General features: G+C 40.8%; 1 protein-coding gene across 1 annotated transcript in view; it reads right to left on the reverse strand.

Annotated features, from left to right (window-relative positions):
- Nucleotides 1-3,226: 3,226 nt before the first annotated feature.
- The window catches only part of CD109 (CD109 molecule), a 92,776-nt gene continuing 78,535 nt past the window's right edge, over nucleotides 3,227-17,467 (reverse strand). Inside the window, exons 30-33 of the mRNA XM_068408608.1 lie at nucleotides 13,260-13,396; nucleotides 8,876-9,032; nucleotides 8,237-8,339; nucleotides 3,227-3,417 (exon numbers count right to left, since the gene is read on the reverse strand). Coding sequence (XP_068264709.1) covers nucleotides 3,227-3,417; nucleotides 8,237-8,339; nucleotides 8,876-9,032; nucleotides 13,260-13,396 — 588 coding nt within the window. The remainder of the gene's footprint in view (nucleotides 3,418-8,236; nucleotides 8,340-8,875; nucleotides 9,033-13,259; nucleotides 13,397-17,467) is intronic.

Consider the following 17,467-nt stretch of genomic DNA (forward strand, 5'->3'; position numbering starts at 1 on the left):
ATGTGGCTGAAAAGGGCATGGGGAAGTACCAGAGAATACTCCAATTTCAAACAACAAGCAACCACACAAAGATGTCCAGGCAATGCAACATGAAGACTTCACAAAATACTTTTTCTTTTTAGCTACTTTTAGCACCACACCTTAAAGCTCCTTGAAGACCTTGTTTCTAAAGAGTTCCCAAAGATCTTTTGCTAAAAGATTTCCTAGTAACTAAGGGGGAGCATGGCCCCTCTAACATCAAAAACTGACACTACAGAGCAATGGTAAAAATACATATGCTGAGCATTTGTGTAAAGGTTCCTACAAAACAATGAGGAAAACAAAACAAGTCACTATGCCACATAATATTCCCTTTCCTGTGTTCCACTCACTGTCAACACACAATGCAAAATTTATCCTCTGTAACTCATTCAAAGCTCTAGCCGCAACTGCAAAGTGACCAAAGGCATCAGTGTAGGAAAGTTCAAGGCTATCTAGTGTAAACATTTGTTTGAAGTCATATGATGTACACTGTTCCTTTAAAATAGTTTAGCACAGAGACAGATTTGGATGTCTGTCATGATATGCCTATAGAAAAAAGTAAAATAAAAGAGGATGTTTGTTCACTGACTGACAATTTCCATGACATGGTGCATTATGACTGATGCTTCTTAGTAGGGTGTGCAAAGCAGCCAAGAGTCATTTAAAAACATGTGTTGTTTGTCTCAAAAACAAATGTAAGGGAATACTAATAAAAGCTGCCCTGTCTGAAATTAGGCTGAGCAGTTTAAATTAATTTTTCTGGAGGATATTCAGGAAGCTGGGACTGCCTGCAAAATAAAACTAATTTATTCCTACTATCAACTGCAAAAGAGTAGTTTATCTCCAGTACATCTTGTCTAGAAAATAAGCCTCTTTATCCTAACATTAATCAGGTATCAATGTTCTTCTTAGAAGCTCTACGTATAGTAAAAATTGAAAGTATGTGAGCTTTGGGTTCTTGAAATTATAGTAAATGGAGGCAAATGACATGTCAAGGCTGCTGTCCTCAAAGGCAAAAAAAAGACCTGCTTTCATAGTTCACCCACAGCAAAACACATCCCAGTTCAGAGTGTGAATGCTTTCCAGATCTTAGACTTGGCACAATTCAATCTATGCTCCCATTGAGAGACATTGATTTGAGACACAAAGATATATTTCAGTTTGTATCTTGGTTTCTTTTAGCTCTGGACCCATGTAACCAAGGGCATGATTTATAGAAGGTCAGATCCTGCATCCTATTGACTAAGCAGTGCTTTGTATTTCAATAAATACGATATTACTTCATGTGGGTCAGAGAGTAGCACAGGCACTCGTGTTAAGGCACTAATCAGCTATTCAAGGGGCTAGATCCAAAGAGCACAAAAGGCAAGTGAAAAGCATGAACTGACTACAAAGAACCAGGTCCAAGCTCTGCCAGAGAGACAGAACAGAACTCCAAGTTTGTGAAAAACATTGAAAATTCTAAATACAGCTAAAGTAAAACAAATAACCCCACCTAAACTAGTTTTGCCATTAAAAACCTATACTTTGGTATTAGAAGGCACTCAGTTCAGGAAGTTTGGTCCTCTTCCCATGCTACCATGCACTAATTTCCTTTTTGAACAAAAGTATAGATGAACATAAAATACAAAAATATATATTTTAAGCAGTAGCAAAATTTGAATAAAAATTATAAATTGCTCAAGGAAAGTGACTGCCATATTATTACATGTGCACACGTACACACTCCGTCTCAAAAAGGTATGAAAGAAAGGGAATCAATAGCCTTAAAATTTCTAACTCTGTGAGCTGGCATGACAGCTATTAACCTCAGTTTAGTAACTAGGAATGTTATCAGCTTGAATTCCTTATCAAAAAGAAGCAAGCATTAGATATCACAGGCAGTGTTCAAGAAGGATAAATCAGTTGCAAGACAAGGAAGACGTTCATACACTCAGGAGGGAAGAGCTCCCATGCTCACACTTTTCCACATTCACAGAGACCTGAAATTCTCCCCACGTGCAAAGAGCAGGATCGGGTGTAAAAGTGCCTGCTGCTCTTCACCGTCCCTCTCCTCCATCCCACTTCAGCAAAGCACTTAAGCATACAAGGATGTGCTTCAAGTTAAGCAAGCATGTCAACTGTTTTGCTGGACTCAATGCACGTGCAGCCCACACCTCCTAAATGCCTCTCCCACCAACCAACAACAGGAGTTGCACATGCAGAGGGCATTCAGGGCCAACCAGCTGACATGGCACAGAGAGCAGTAAACAGCTGTTTAGGATTATGCCACTTAAATCGTTGACAAGATGACACTGCAAACACAAGACATAAATGATGCCCCAGAGTGACATTTCTAGAAGACTTCCAAAAACCAGAAAAGGATCAAAGCAGTCTTCATCCTGCTGGCCACAAAGTGGACACCAGTATTCTCACATGGAAAGAGAACTAGGTTTGTTTCTGAATAACCCTGGAAAAATGAAGTCTCCAACAAAGACTCCATCTTTGATACATTTACAGTAAAAGCCTTTCAGAGTAAAATGCATGAGAACATCCTGAAGCCTTATTTTCTAACACGATTAGCTTATGAATTGGCAAAAAATCCACCCAGCTTCTCTGTGATGATAAAAAAAGACTGACAATTTTCTGGAGTGTTCAGCAGTTTGTGAATGCAGCACTTTTTGGCTCTTGGATCTGCTCTGAAGCCAGCTCCTTTTATTTTTCATATTATTCCCCATGAGCATACAGAGAAATTCAATATTAATGTTAAGTGTCATGCCTGCAGAACAGAACAAAGCGAGCTCTGATACCAAGCTCCCAGCACTCTGCTTACCAACACCCCAACAGAGAAGCAGATAGTGTTTCAGAAAAGCACGGTAAACTAACATATGTCCCATAAAAACAAGCACAATTGAAAGCTGGGGTGAAAAGGGAGTGGGAACATGGAGTTAGGTTTGTATTTTCTCAGACTTCTTTCTTGGTTAACTCCGTGCTTCTTCAGAAAATAACTTCAGTATGAAACTAACACTTGGAAAGTTTTTCCAGCAGACACTTAAAGAAGTTTTCTGGCACAGCCAGAAATTTACCATATGGGCCAGCCCAGCTCTCCCTGAACGCAGCAGGAGTTTGGTCACTGTAATCACTAAAGACAGGCTAGTATCTGAACATAAAATTTTCTTTGGATAATTTATGGAAACCTTAAATGTGAAACATAATCTCTTTCCTTTTACAGCACCCAACTGCACAGCAAGTTTACATGAAGGACAAATAGCACACAGAACAAGGAGGCCAACGAAGAGTGCTGAAGCAAGGCTGGAGAACCATCTCGGTGGCAAAGACTGCAATCGCTTTCACAGAAGTCACAAGTGGTTACACTTTGCATTACTTCTGAATTGTAGCTTCTCACCGCTCTTCTCCCTGTTCAGAAAGGTTAGTTAACATTAGTTAATGAAATTCTGAGAACTGACAAACAAATTAGCTTCACAAAGAAAGCATTTTTAAAGGATGCACTGAACTCTGATGCAGACCTCATCATACGCTGCAAAATACTTTCCAGAGTGGGTGTTTAAGCCTAGGCATTAATCTTTGCTCTTTTCCCAAAACATCAAAACGTTCTCAATATATTCAGGCAAATGCTTGGTGAAAGGCACACTTTCATAGATTCAGTCTCAACTGTTAGACCCAATCTGTTCAGAAACCTCAGTGAAACATTTTAAAAGGAATTTTGCCCCTACCTACACAGCAACCCCCATGACAAAGGAATTGGGACAGTTTACCTGGCAGGTTACTGGCTATGACATTTAAGAGCTAGCGCTCTCATAACTGATGCTTTCTCTCTCACTACATTTGGGAGCTTCAGCTTCCTGAATGTGAGACTGCCCACCTCACCTAGCTCCTGCTCCTGTATTTTGCTCCCCAGTTTCCTGAACGGTTGCTACAGAGCTGAACAGACTAGAAGCCTGGAAAGCCACATTAATTTCAAGCACACTTCAATGCATGGTAGTTGCTCACAGAACAAGCTTTTGCAAAGTTTCATTCCCACAGTGGGTTTTGTGGTTTGAAGGCTTTCATTCCAACTAGAGACACTGCAAATTTGTATATTAACCCTGCCAGATCTCCTTGCTGGCACTGCTATATTGGCATCCAACCCACCTCTTACACCTATACCAGTTGTAATATCTGCCACATAGACATAACTTTTTGATAAATGCCAGAGAATTGGGAATCGTTAAACATCTCCTAGCTCTGAAAATGATGTGAATCTGATTGTTAACATCACATAAAATATACACCTGCAGCTTGGGTCACCAACTATGAGTGTGATGGAAAATAACAGATTAAAATAAAAGCATGTTACAGAATCACAGAATCAATCAGGTTGGAAGAGACCTCTGGGATCATCGAGTCCAACCATTGCCCTGACACCACCATGTCAACTAGACCATGGCACTAAGTGCCATGTCCAGGCTTTTCTTAAACACATCCAGAGATGGTGACCCCACCACCTCCCTGGGCAGCCCATTCCAATGTCTAATGACCCTTTCTGAAAAGAAATACTTCCTAATGTCCAGCCTGAACCTCCCCTGGCGAAGCTTGAGGCTATGTCCTCTTGTCCTATCGCTAGTTGCCCGGGAGAAGAGGCCGATTCCCACTTCACTACAACCTCCCTTCTGGTAGTTGTAGACTGCAATAAGGTCACCTCTGAGCCTCCTCTTCTCCAGGTTAAACAACCCCAGCTCCCTCAGCCGTTCCTCATAGGTCAGACCCTCCAGACCCTTCACCAGCTTGGTCGCCCTCCTCTGGACTCGCTCCAACACCTCAACATCTTTCTTGAAGTGCGGGGCCCAGAACTGGACACAGTATTCAAGGTGCGGCCTCACCAGTGCCGAGTACAGAGGGACGATCACTTTCCCTAGACCGGCTGGCTACACTATTCCTAATAGAGGCCAGGATGCCATTGGCCCTCTTGGCCACCTGGGCACACTGCTGGCTCATGTTTGGCTGGCTGTCGATCAGCACTCCCAGGTCTCTTTCTGCCGGGCCGCTTTCTAACCACTCTTCCCCCAGCCTGTAGAGCTGCAGGGGGTTGTTGTGGTCAAAGTGTAAGACCCGGCACTTGTTCTTGTTGAACCTCCTGCCGTTGGTCTCGGCCCATCTATCTAACCTGTCCAGATCCATCTGCAGGGCCTTCCTGCCCTCCAGCAGATCGACACTCCCACCCAGCTTGGCGTCATCTGCAAATTTACTGAGGGTGCACTCAATCCCTACGTCTACATCATCTATAAAGATATTGAACAGCACCGGCCCCAGAACTGAGCCCTGGGGAACACCGCTAGTGACCGGCTGCCAGTTGGACTTTGCCCCATTCACCACCACTCTCCGGGCTCAGCCACCCAGCTAGTTTTTAACCCATTGAAGAGTCCACCCATCCAAGCCCTGGGCAGCCAGTTTGTCTAGGAGGATGCTGTGGGAGACAGTGTCAAATGCCTTACTGAAGTCTAGATAGACTACATCCACAGCCCTGCCCTCATCTACTAAGCGGGTCACTTGGTCATAGAAGGAGACCAGGTTGGTCGAGCAGGACCTGCCTTTCATGAATCCATGTTGGCTGGCCCCGATGCCCCGATTGTCCTGCATGTGCCGTGTAATGGCACTCAGGATGATCTGTTCCATCACCTTGCCTGGCACCGAGGTCAGGCTGACAGGCCAATAGTTCCCTGTATCGTCCTTCCGGCCCTTCCTGTAGATGGGCGTTACATTTGCTAATTTCCAGTCAGCTGGAACTTCTCCAGTTAACCAGGACTGCCGGTAGATAATAGAGAGTGGTTTGGCAAGTTCATTTGCCAGTTCCTTCATTACTCTGGGGTGAATCCCATCCAGGCCCATAGCCTTGTGGGTGTCCAACTGGCACAGCAGGTCACTAACCGTCTCCTCCTGGATTACGGGGGGTTCACACAGCCCCCCGTCCCTAACTTCAGGCTCTGGGGGCTGAGTCTCCTGAGGACAACTGGTCTTGACATTAAAGACCAAGGCAAAGAAGGCATTGAGCACCTCTGCCTTTTCCTCATCCCCTGACACTACACTACCCTCCTCATTCAGCAAGTGGTGGATGCTCTCCTTGACCCTCCTTTTGCTGTTGATGTATTTGTAGAAACTGTTTTTGTTGTCTTTGACCGTAGCAGCCAAATCGAGCTCTAATTGAGCTTTGGCCCTTCTAATCTTCTCCCTACACGACCTGGCAACATCCCTATAGACCTCCCAAGTTACCCGACCCTTCTTCCAGAGCAAATAGGCTCTCACTTAGTCATAGAAGGAGACCAGGTTGGTCAAGCAGGACCTGCTCCTGAATATTTAGCAATTCCTTTTTAAAGCACGTCCAGCCTTCCTGGAGTTCTCTGCCCTTCAGGACCGACTCCCAAGGGACTCTGTCCACCAACCTCTTAAACAGGCTAAAGTCTGCCCAGCGGAAATCTAAGGCAGAAGTTCTGCTCTTGCCCTTCCTTACTTCCCCCACTATCGAAAACTCGAACATTTCATGGTTACTATTCCCAAGACGGCCACCGACCCTCACATCTCCCACTAGTCCTTCTCTGTTCACAAACAACAGGTCAAGCAGGGCCCCTCCTCTAGTGGGCTCATTTACCACTTGCATGAGGAAGTTGTCCTTCACACATTCTAGGAACCTCCTAGATTGCTTCCTCTCTGCCATGTTGTATTTCCAGCAGACATCCGGCAAGTTGAAGTTGCCCACGAGTACAAGGGCTGGTGACCGGGCGGCTTCTGACAGCCGCTTGTAAAACACCTCCTCCGCCTGCTCATCCTGGTTGGGTGGTCTATAACAGACTCCCACCGTACCGTCTGCCCTGCTGACCTTCCCCCGATCTTCACCCATAGACATTTAACCTTGTCATCCTCCATCTTCCTCAATTTCGACACAGTCCAAGCACTCCCTAACATACAGCGCTACCCCACCGCCTCTCCTGCTTCCTATATTATGTTCCTATATTAGATAGGAAGGAGTTCTCTCAGAAGAACTCAGAAACATGGCATATGCATATATGTTGATCAATAATATGTTTATGCCACATAGTAATAGGAAAGGTGTCTTTTAAAATAATATTTGAAGCAATCTTGTTCTTAAAGTTAAAGCCTTCTATTGCAGCACTGATTATATCATACAAATTTTAGTCCTTAAGGATATTTTTTCATATCTTTAAATTAATATTGATTTATTAATTGAGAATTTATAGACACTAAATGTATTTAAACAGAATAAAAGTATTTACACATGCATTTCTCTGTGAATTTTTTATACACATATTCACTAGCCTTAATTTGTTAGGCCACTAGGACTTAAAACATGCTCTAGGTTAATGGACAGTTTAGTTACATCCGCTAATTTTCTATTTGAGTTTAAACTTCTGTGATTGAACAAATGTTTCAGCCCACACAGAGTAAAGGTGATCTTCATCTAGCTAAAGTAGTACACATCATAGCGTATTTGGTTGCATTCTGTCTTGAGCTAAACCAAACCAACATGAAGAAAATTGCCTATACAATATTTTTATGCTTTATCTCAAACCAAGCCCAAATCCTTAGTAATGTTTCAGCTGGCTAGTGTAATGAAAACCTCTCTAATATCTTCTCCAGCAGCTTGTAATCTTTCTTTGCTTTTCATTTTGATCAAGAGCTTTGTACATTGCTGCCTTTCCTAGAACACACTCTATACAAAAAAAAAACACCACCCAAACTAAAAAACTTTGAAACTGTTTTTCCCATGTACATCTTCTTTACATAACTATAGAAATCAAAACACGGGCATTTTCTCCAGCGAAGGACTCTTAGTTTAAACATGAAACAGATGAAAAAGCTACTTGAAAGATAATCATTAACTTGGTAAGTGAACCACAGTGAAGTTCCTGCTTCATTTTGGTAGTTTTGGGAACGCATTGGGCCAGATTGAAGCCAATTTATACCAGCTGACAATTAAGTTATGACAATTCACACCAGCTGAGGAACCAGCCCATTAGGATAGCAAGTATGCATATTGAAAAACATTACTATTTGTTAGAAAATTTGGCATGTCCATGTCCAAAAAGGCTGCAGTTCAATGAAAAAAGTAAATTTCAGTGCAATGCAGCTCTGTCTTCACTAAAATTTGTCCTATTTCTATGAAAAGAAACTTTGTTTTAAACATCTAAATCACTAAGATCCATTTGGAATGACTGACACTTACTAGGTTCATAGTAATCCACTATAGTCACTGAAGCATCTTGGATGTTTGCCACTTTGAAGTCTCTCACAGCTGGAATATCCACACAAACCTGTGTTTCATTTAGCTAGAAAAACAGAAGAGAAACATCCTGAGAACCGTGGTGATGGCAGTTTCATGGAAGAGGTAAGGACTTCTGTCTCAGTGGTAGTCCTCTTCATTTCTAAAGACTTGGAGTCAGGATGCATATGAAGATGCTTATTTCATTCACAGAATCACAGAATCAATCAGGTTGGAAGAGCCTCTGGGATTATCGAGTCCAACCATTGCCCTGACACCACCATGTCAACTAGACATGGCACTAAGTGCCATGTCCAGTCTTTTCGTAGTCATTTTGGCCAACTTACGAACTTCTTGAAATGTCTGCTTTCTTATATATAATTTTAAAGAGGATTTATCTAGAAACCTTTTACAAATATAACTGAGTTATACCTACCCAATCAGTCTCACTAAAAAACAGTGGAACTGCTAATTCAATCTGAATAGCACATGTTGACTTCCCTGAAAAATACAATCATAATGTCTTTCTAAATTTAAAACAAACAATGTCAGAGTCAAGATTAACATCACTACAAACACATTTCTTGGTTATTTTCAACTTACAGAATCTAAGTATAGGTTGACTTTTCCATTGTCCTTTTCCATCTTCTTAACTGTATTGTCTAACAGAATGAAATCTGGTGACACAGAGAAACCACTGAGTAAGCCAACCTCCATCAGGACCATACCACTACTGGGAGCTGTGCCAGAACCCAAGTACCTTTTCAAAACACAGAGACAAAGAAACTTTTAGTAGAAATACAGTAGTCCACTCTCCAAAGAAACAGTTTGATCATTAAATCCCAACTATGGAAGCAATAATGCTTAGGAATACTTAAGAAACAAATGGAACAAAATATCAACAAGAAAATTTCTAATGATAAAGAGGTAATAATAGATTTCTCTATTATTCTGTCTGATAATTTCAACCACATATGCAAAAGCAGGTTTAGCACTGAGAAAACTACACCACATAAATCATATGAGAGACTACACTGGCACTACTAGGAGCTTTCCATTGGCATCTATAAGTGCAGGTTTATATCACAAATATGCATGAAATATTGCAATTAAACAGGTTTCAAAAGAAGTAATTATGAAATTGCTGTAGGAACTCTTGAACTGAAGAATACATATTTCCTCTTATGGATGCATTGTTTTGCCTTTATTCATTTTTGGAGGGTGAGATAAAGGTATACAGCAAAAAAGGCTCCCAAACCTTTTCATATTTCCTTCATAGAGATCAGTGGTTCCACTAACAAAGTCATCATCAGATTACTTCTCAAAGTTCCAATTTTAAAATGCATAGCAATGTTATTCATCCAGTTTTGGAAAAAGAAGATTTAATAAGTTGAGTTCCTTCTTTTTTCCTAAATAATTATTATTACATCTTCTTCCAATATGAGAATCAGATGCTGGACCAAAAAGGCTTTGGTCTATTGAGCACGCCTTACATACTATTGTGCACAACAGAACTATCAAAATATATTTATGGTGTTCTGTGCTACAAGTGATACTTAAATGACCTGCAAAAGATTGTGCTGCTTTAAATAAAGTAGGTGGCAGAAGAGGTTCCCCCCCCACCCTTGGCATGGAGGGTAAATGATTATTGTTATAATAGAATAGAATTGTCTCCAATCCTCATTTTGAAAGCCTGACAGTAGTTGAAAGTAATTGGATAAAACTATTTCTTTGTAGAGCTGGATGATTTAAAAAAAGGGAAGACTTGCTTTCAAAGCAATGCTGTTAAGCCTGGCAGCACAGCTGATTGAATGCAGATATGACTTTGAAAGAAATACAGCACAACTGCTGACTTCAGTTGGCTCATAAGATTAGAAACAAATGAAACCATCTGCTGGACGATGTGGTGTGCCAAAGTAGCTGCTATTGAAAACAAATAACTGAATTGGAACTGGATGTAATTATTTCTGTATAATTACCAATAAGAGGGGAGGAAAATACCCAAGCTGCCTAGCCAGCCTGGCTGGGATGCTACCAAAATACCAACAGGTAACCAAACCAGCTTGGTATTGTCAAGAAGTGAATAAGATATATCACTAAAAGTTATGACAATCTGGCTCTCTTAACAAAGAAGAGAGACAGCCTTGGGGGGTGGCTCCTGGTATCATCTCTTCAACTCCATGGTCTCCTAAAAAAGAAAAAAAAAACACCATGCAAGAAGAATGGCCAGTAAGAGGGAAAGCGAAGAGAGAAAAGAGAAGAGAAAGACTTGAAACTTGTACCTGAAGAGAACTGAGAATATTTTGAGTTTAATTTTGTTTCAGCTCTTCAGCACGTGAGATCTGTGTGAGACCCTCTCAACAGATGATACAAAGAGGAGAGAACACCACCAAGCTAGTGCAGGCAGAAAGCATAAATAAGAGAGTGAGAACCATCAGCAATCAGTTTCCTATGCCTGGAAATGGTATGCGGGCAACAAGACTGACCAGAGAAGAAACTGGCAGCCCTGGGTATTTGCCTCCCAGACAGTGAGTTAGCTCCTCTAACCAAGAATCAGTTCAATTTGAATCAGACATTATCTGCTCCAGTGTTACAAATGAAACGCAGTTGAGATTACCATGGTCAATCACTATCAAGCTGGTTGAAAGACAGTGGAATATTCTGCAGATTAGAGAAAGAAAAAAATTGCAAAGCTGCATTCTCCATTACCTGAGTATGCATACCTACAGCTAGCTAACCTGGTTGAGATTTCAGCAGTCTGTCTGTATTTGTCTACTTTGGTTTCTCTACTAGAAAGCCACACCATGCGGTAAAGGTTATAAGTAGACAAACTTTAAACTAATTCAGGAATTCAATACATATAATGCGTATATTAGATACAATATATAGGGAAAAAGAGGATGACTAGTCTATCAAGCCAAGCAACCAGAGATGAAGTTTCAGCCTAAAGAACAAAAACACAGACTTACTAGAACTTATACCACTTTCCATGATAAGAGTTGATGGATCTTAGTGTTCCAAATATTCTCCTGGGGCAGTTTTATAATGCCACTAGATTTTCCCCTATCCTTTGAATACTTTGCAATTAAAACATCATCACCCTAGAGCCTTCCTAGAGAGATGGACCCCTTCCTGTCTGTATTCCTGAGCCAAAGGTCTTAGCTAGAAAATCAGAATTCTCAGCCAAGACTTATTCCAGACCCATCATGTAAGCCCTTTACATGTCAGGAGTTTGTGCTGGACTTTAGAAAGCTGTTGACACTTCATAGAAAACTTTAAAAGAGAAAAAGCCCATTCTATTTCAAGAGCTCTCATGTATTCTAGTGTCCCTGCCCACCATCTGTATCACTGAACTGGTTACCAGAAACGCATAAAAACAGGGCTCTGGCTTGGTGCCTGCTGGCTATTTCCCAAATTAAATCAACCCTCTCTGCACTGAAATCACATTCACTATAGCTGATTATTTGTATGATGGTGTCACCTAGAGGCTTCATCTCCCGTCACAGCTCCCTTGTGGTAGGCAGAGCATAAAAACAGTTCTAAGCATATGGTGTTTAAAGTTGAAATAAATAACAAAAAGAGGATGTGGAGGAATGTAAGAGCAATCATGGTGGATCAGGTGGTACTTCGCAAATCTTGCATTACAAGGAACCCCTTGTAATGTCACAAGAAGAAAACACTGTTTCTAGAGATGAAATCCTAAAATACAAAGAATGTAGTCACCTCAACATCCCTGTAGACAATAAAAGATATAAGATAAAAACCATAAATATATATAGATTCAATGTCCCATAGGGTTTTCTGTGAAATATGCAGTGCTCTTTAACTGCAATAAGAAGTGCATACTATAAGAAACTGCCAGAGAACAAACATCTTCACATATTTCTTTTAAATACATGTATAAACACTTTCACAGCAAGTAAAAATGAGGCAGCAAAGCAGTCAAAGAAACAACTTGGTTTAATGACTGGCTGACCTAGTAATATGCAATATGACTGTTCAATGTCACCTGTTCTCATCTGATCCAAATTCTATCCAGGTAACATCTGGTGGCTGTTCTGTGGTCTCTGAGATGATGCTTCAGCAGTCTCAGCCCAGTTCTTAGTAAGTGTTTACTGAACACGAAATATCATCCCAGAAGCACACACAATGCCCCCCCCCCCGCCCCCCACCCAGTTCAGCAAAAAGAATAGAACTAGACTGGCCAGAAAACTCATCACCTTTTTCAACTCCAGAGTGATGCTTACATTATATCATATTACCAAATTCATAACTATAAGACTTATTGGTAAATGAAAGACCACAAAGATACTTGCACAATAAGAAAAAAAAACAGCTGAATTTATCATTATGTAAATATGGATTTTGACTTCTGCCAAAATTGTTTCGAACAAAGTTTACTAATAGAGATGACCAAAGAATGATTACTTCTATTTCATGGTGTTTTCAGCACTTCTGAACTTCCTTCTCTTTTTACAAAAAAAAAAAAAAAGTATCTACTTCTAGATCAAAAGAAAAGCATTCTGTTCATGAAAGGTAAGAGTAATGGGCAGTTTTCACAGTCTGCTACTAGAAGTTAGAATGTGGAAGACATTGGTTCAATTTTCAAGTCTGTCCACAGTTCTCCATATAGCTAAGAAGCACTTGCACTAAAGAAGCCTTTGAGCTTTCTCTCGTATTTCACACAAACTCTTGCATATACCTCTAGCATTTAGGGTACCACTGTATTTATGCACATCAGTAAAAAAATATGACCTGGCCAGGAATAATTTTGCACAAAAGATCTATCACTCTATTTACTGACTTATGAATTGCTTCTTAGTTTAACTACTGCCGTTTTTACAAATTCTTTTATTCTCTTTATATATGTTTATATCCCATACATTAATAAATCCATATAAACAAATCGATAATTTAGCTCATTTTAAATCATTTAAAAGCTGTATAGACAAAGAGGTGTATGAGATGCTCCAACTGAATTACCTACCTTGTGCACACATTCAAGGTCAAATGGTTTTTATCATCTTTGTCATCCTTTACATCAACACTCAAGTCAAAGGCTTCTTGTTTTCGGACAGATCTGAGCCTCTGATCAGTGTGTTTTGTGTTGTAAATAACATTGAGCTGTGGATTGTGAATAGAGACATTAGTTGACATGAGTAAAGCAAATCTGTCTGGTTAAAACATTACGTTTGTAACCGTATAATGCCAGAGGAGTGCTTGCATGAGACAGGATACATGGTTTTGTAACTGACAATTGCAACACATGAGATTCATTGGAATTCTCTGACAGAAATATCCTTTCTGAACACTTTGTAATGCAGCAGAACCAATGCAATTAGCAGGACACAATTGAGACAACCAGCAATTTTCTCCCTAGTTTCTGTCTGCTGGTTTATAATATATGCAGCTACTTCCTGACAGCGTGAAATGGGATGAATAAAGGCAACCTTCAGAGACCAGCACCCACTGGGTTAAAAGAGACAGGCTATATATGAAAGCAGAGAAAGAACAAATACATAGCATTTGTACAGAATTTGTTGTCAGTCTTCATGTCATAGCATTCATACACTCAAAACAGATGAGGAATAACATGTTACTCCAAGCTTAGAGCAACAGTTTTCTTGCAGTTAAGTAAGTAATTTCATCATTCTCCTTCATCTGTAGATGTGTATAAGACGCTTGAAACAGTGGTAGAAAAGTGGTAAAACCAGAAGCCCTTATAAGAGGTCTGAATAATTAGGAGGTAGCCTGATTATCCTATAAAATTACCAATGCCAACAGCCAAAGCAGAAATGCTGGAGCTGGAATTGAGCAACCAATGAGTACTCTCACATTATCAGCCATGATAGAAAATTATGCATTAAAAAGCAGGCTGTACTGCCTACAGAATTGAACTTAATGAGGTAAAGAAACAGCTGAATCATCACCCGCAGTGTTTCTTTAAAACTACCTTGGTACCAAACTGGAGGATGACAAATGTGACAGCAATTTTTAAAAATCTGTTGAGGAAATATCTACCAAGCAAGAGAGAGCACAGAGATGACCTGCGGATTGGGAAGGCCCTGTGTTGCAAACTGGTGAAGGGCAAGAGGGTATACCAGACAGATATCACTTCATGCTTGCCCTGTTCTAGTAGCCTTCATTGGTCATCCTCTCTCTACTGGCCACTACGGGATACAGGACAGTGAACGATATTAGTTGTCCTAGCACACCTGCTCTAGTGTACTTGAGTAGTTATACCCAACAACATTCTAAGGTGCTTCAGACTGATTAACGCCCAACGCGATGTTGATGGTAACTGCAGCATGCCTTTGCTGTGGCACAAACAGGACACCACCTCTGACAGAGGACAAGAGAATCGGTTGCTGACTCAGCACTTCAGTGTGATGAATCAGAAAGCTCAACTTTCAAAACCACAGAATGACAAAATGAAATACATGAAACTAAGAAAATATTTACTATCAAAGAATAGTTGACATTATTTGGCAAAACAGTGATTTTCACCAACAACAGAGCAGTAAGTTTGCATACAGTTTTCACATACAAACTAATAATCATTATCTGTTCCCCTAGTCACCAAGATAAAACACATCCCAGGGCAAAGAAGGATCTTCTTTGATTCTGGTAGAAAAATAATCAGAAAGTGGCTCAAATAACTCCCCTTGCAAGACCCCAACATGCACTTCACCTGGCTAAGGAAAAGGGAATGAAGAGTGCTTCTGGAAAATCATAGTTCTTTTACAACAGTTTCTCACAGCAAATGGAAAACTCTCAGTCCAAATTTAAAGGTATGACAGGGGGTTGTCCAAATTACAGGTTAGCAAGTCAGTTATAGGCTAGCAAGACTGTACAAACAGTCTTTCATTTCTGATTTTTGCTTTTGCTGCTAAGTCCCTCCTTGATATGGAAGTTATTCTCTTACTTTCAATGTACACACACAATTCCCCCTTTGCTCTGCCCTGCACTGCTGAATTAGAAGGCTGTATGAGTACAGAGCCAATTCTGTAGAGGCGCTCAGGACAACCATGGTGCATCAGTGAAGATTTATCCCGTACAACTGCTCTGCAGGAGAAGGCAGTACCAAGGATGAAGCCAATCTAGAAAGCCTGCCAGTTAAAGGCATGCAGAAAGTTTGGTAAAGACAAGCTGGCGGTGCCTCAACGATCTGTCATCACGGAAACAAAGCTGTTTTAACTTTTGCCAGAAAAAGCTAATGAATGGGAACTTACTGCCAATGCAGGATGTCTGAAACCACATACTGAACAGGTCAGTCAGCTAGTATTTTCATGGAATAAGTTATCGCTGTTACGGTCTGACTTTCCTTTCCTGATTTCTCATGACAATGAAATAAAACCTTCACAACACGGAGTTTAATTAAAGCCTCCTTCTTTATACACTCTTACTTTGGGGACAGAAGGCTATTATATAGAAACTAGCATTAAATCAACAAAACGAGAAACTGCATTTCTTCTTAACCCTTTTAAGAAGCAGCTGCCAAAGCTAAAGGTAGAACCGGTCCAGTATTGTCATACTGCAACTAGTCCTGGTAAGAAGACCAAGAAGAGGAAACTAAAAGCTAATCTTCTGCACGAGAGAGATGCTTGTAACAGTATCTGACCCAATCAACTGCACTATGTTTCAAAAAAACATGACTCACTCACAATGCCCTAATCAATGTCTCTTTCCCTACCCTTTTTGTTCTTCAACTAGCAGCACAAATGTGCTTGACTGAGGGCATGAATTCAACAAAATCATCTCCAATATTTTTCTATCCCTTTTTGACTACTTAGTATCCACTCAAACTGTAATGAAGACATACGTGTGCATTTCACAGTGTACCTTTTTCAGTACCATCACACTGAATAACATTCAGTCCCTTGCCTAAGTCTAGTAAAAACACTCTGAGTGGAACAGTCAGTCAGTGCATTTCAGTAACAAGTAATAGGTGATTCTCAGTTTTTTCCTCACTCCCTCTCTATACATGACCAGGAGATCAAGGAGATCTTGTTCACCTATCCACTTTGCCCATACCCATCCTCCTTGAGCCTGCCCACCCACCCCTCGTTGCTAGTCCTGGATTTCAGTGGCATTCTTTTTCCTTCCAGAAGGCATGGGCCACGCCAAATTTTTGAGGCATTTGACAAGCCCAGTTCACAGTGGTTCCAGACAGCAGAGAGGTGTTTCTTCCAAGACTTTCAGCAGGCTACCTAGGGAAGATTGCTTCTTCAACTCCTTTCTCTAGAAAGTGCCTTTCATACACCCTAACGCTACAATCATTTTCTCTTTCCACTTGCAGAGTCAGTGTCTCAGGTCATCCATAGTATGTGCTCACATAGTGAAGGGGTGAGCTAGGAGACTTTATTGACAGCAGGACCACAAAGCTACAAGTAAATGTCTGCTTTTGCAATTATACTATCCAAAATAAATACATTTTATGAGATCCTGCAGGGTCAAAAGTGAATGCTCTGCCAACTCGCACACACAGACAGTGAGATTTCACAAAAAAAATAAGAGCTTTTTTTTCTAAAAATCCATTGTTGGGAAAGCAGCCTTTTCCATTAATGGACTGAATCTTGTGTTTTGTGATATTTAAATGAATTACTGTTCTGACATGCTACATTTGGCCAGAAAGTCAAATCCCAGAACAGTGAATCTCACCACTGCACTTTGGCGGGCCTAAGACAATGAAACCCAGCTGAAAAAATGTGATCGCAATGTCATATGCTGACTTATTAAATGTGACCCAGATCTAGCTTGTGTCTGGGAAAAAGAGAAATCTCATTCAAATGGTATCAGTGCTCTTTCTTTTAGAATACCAGACCTGCCAAAGGAAGCAGAAGGAAAGAATTGATCCCAGCAAAGAAAAGGGTTTGGAGAAGCTACTCCAGTATGTTATGTATAATATTTTGAATCAAGTCACAGCATCTCTGACTCAAACCTGCAGGAAAAAAGGTAACAGCACAGTGACTTAAATGAAGAAGATAACCTGGCATTGGTTCCTGAACACCAGTTGTTTGAGAGCACATCTGCATGTTCATACAACAAGCCAGGAACTTAAACCATGGTGCTATATACCCCCAAGGAGCCCTCTAACCACGGAGTCAACTACTGGCTATTCTGGGTGGAAGACTTCTGCTCAGTCTTCACCAGACATGCTGGTTTGGATGTGAAATTTTCCTGCTGGCAAAAACG

The sequence above is a fragment of the Nyctibius grandis genome, chromosome 1 (genome assembly GCF_013368605.1).
Source record: "Nyctibius grandis isolate bNycGra1 chromosome 1, bNycGra1.pri, whole genome shotgun sequence".
NCBI lineage: Eukaryota > Metazoa > Chordata > Aves > Nyctibiiformes > Nyctibiidae > Nyctibius > Nyctibius grandis.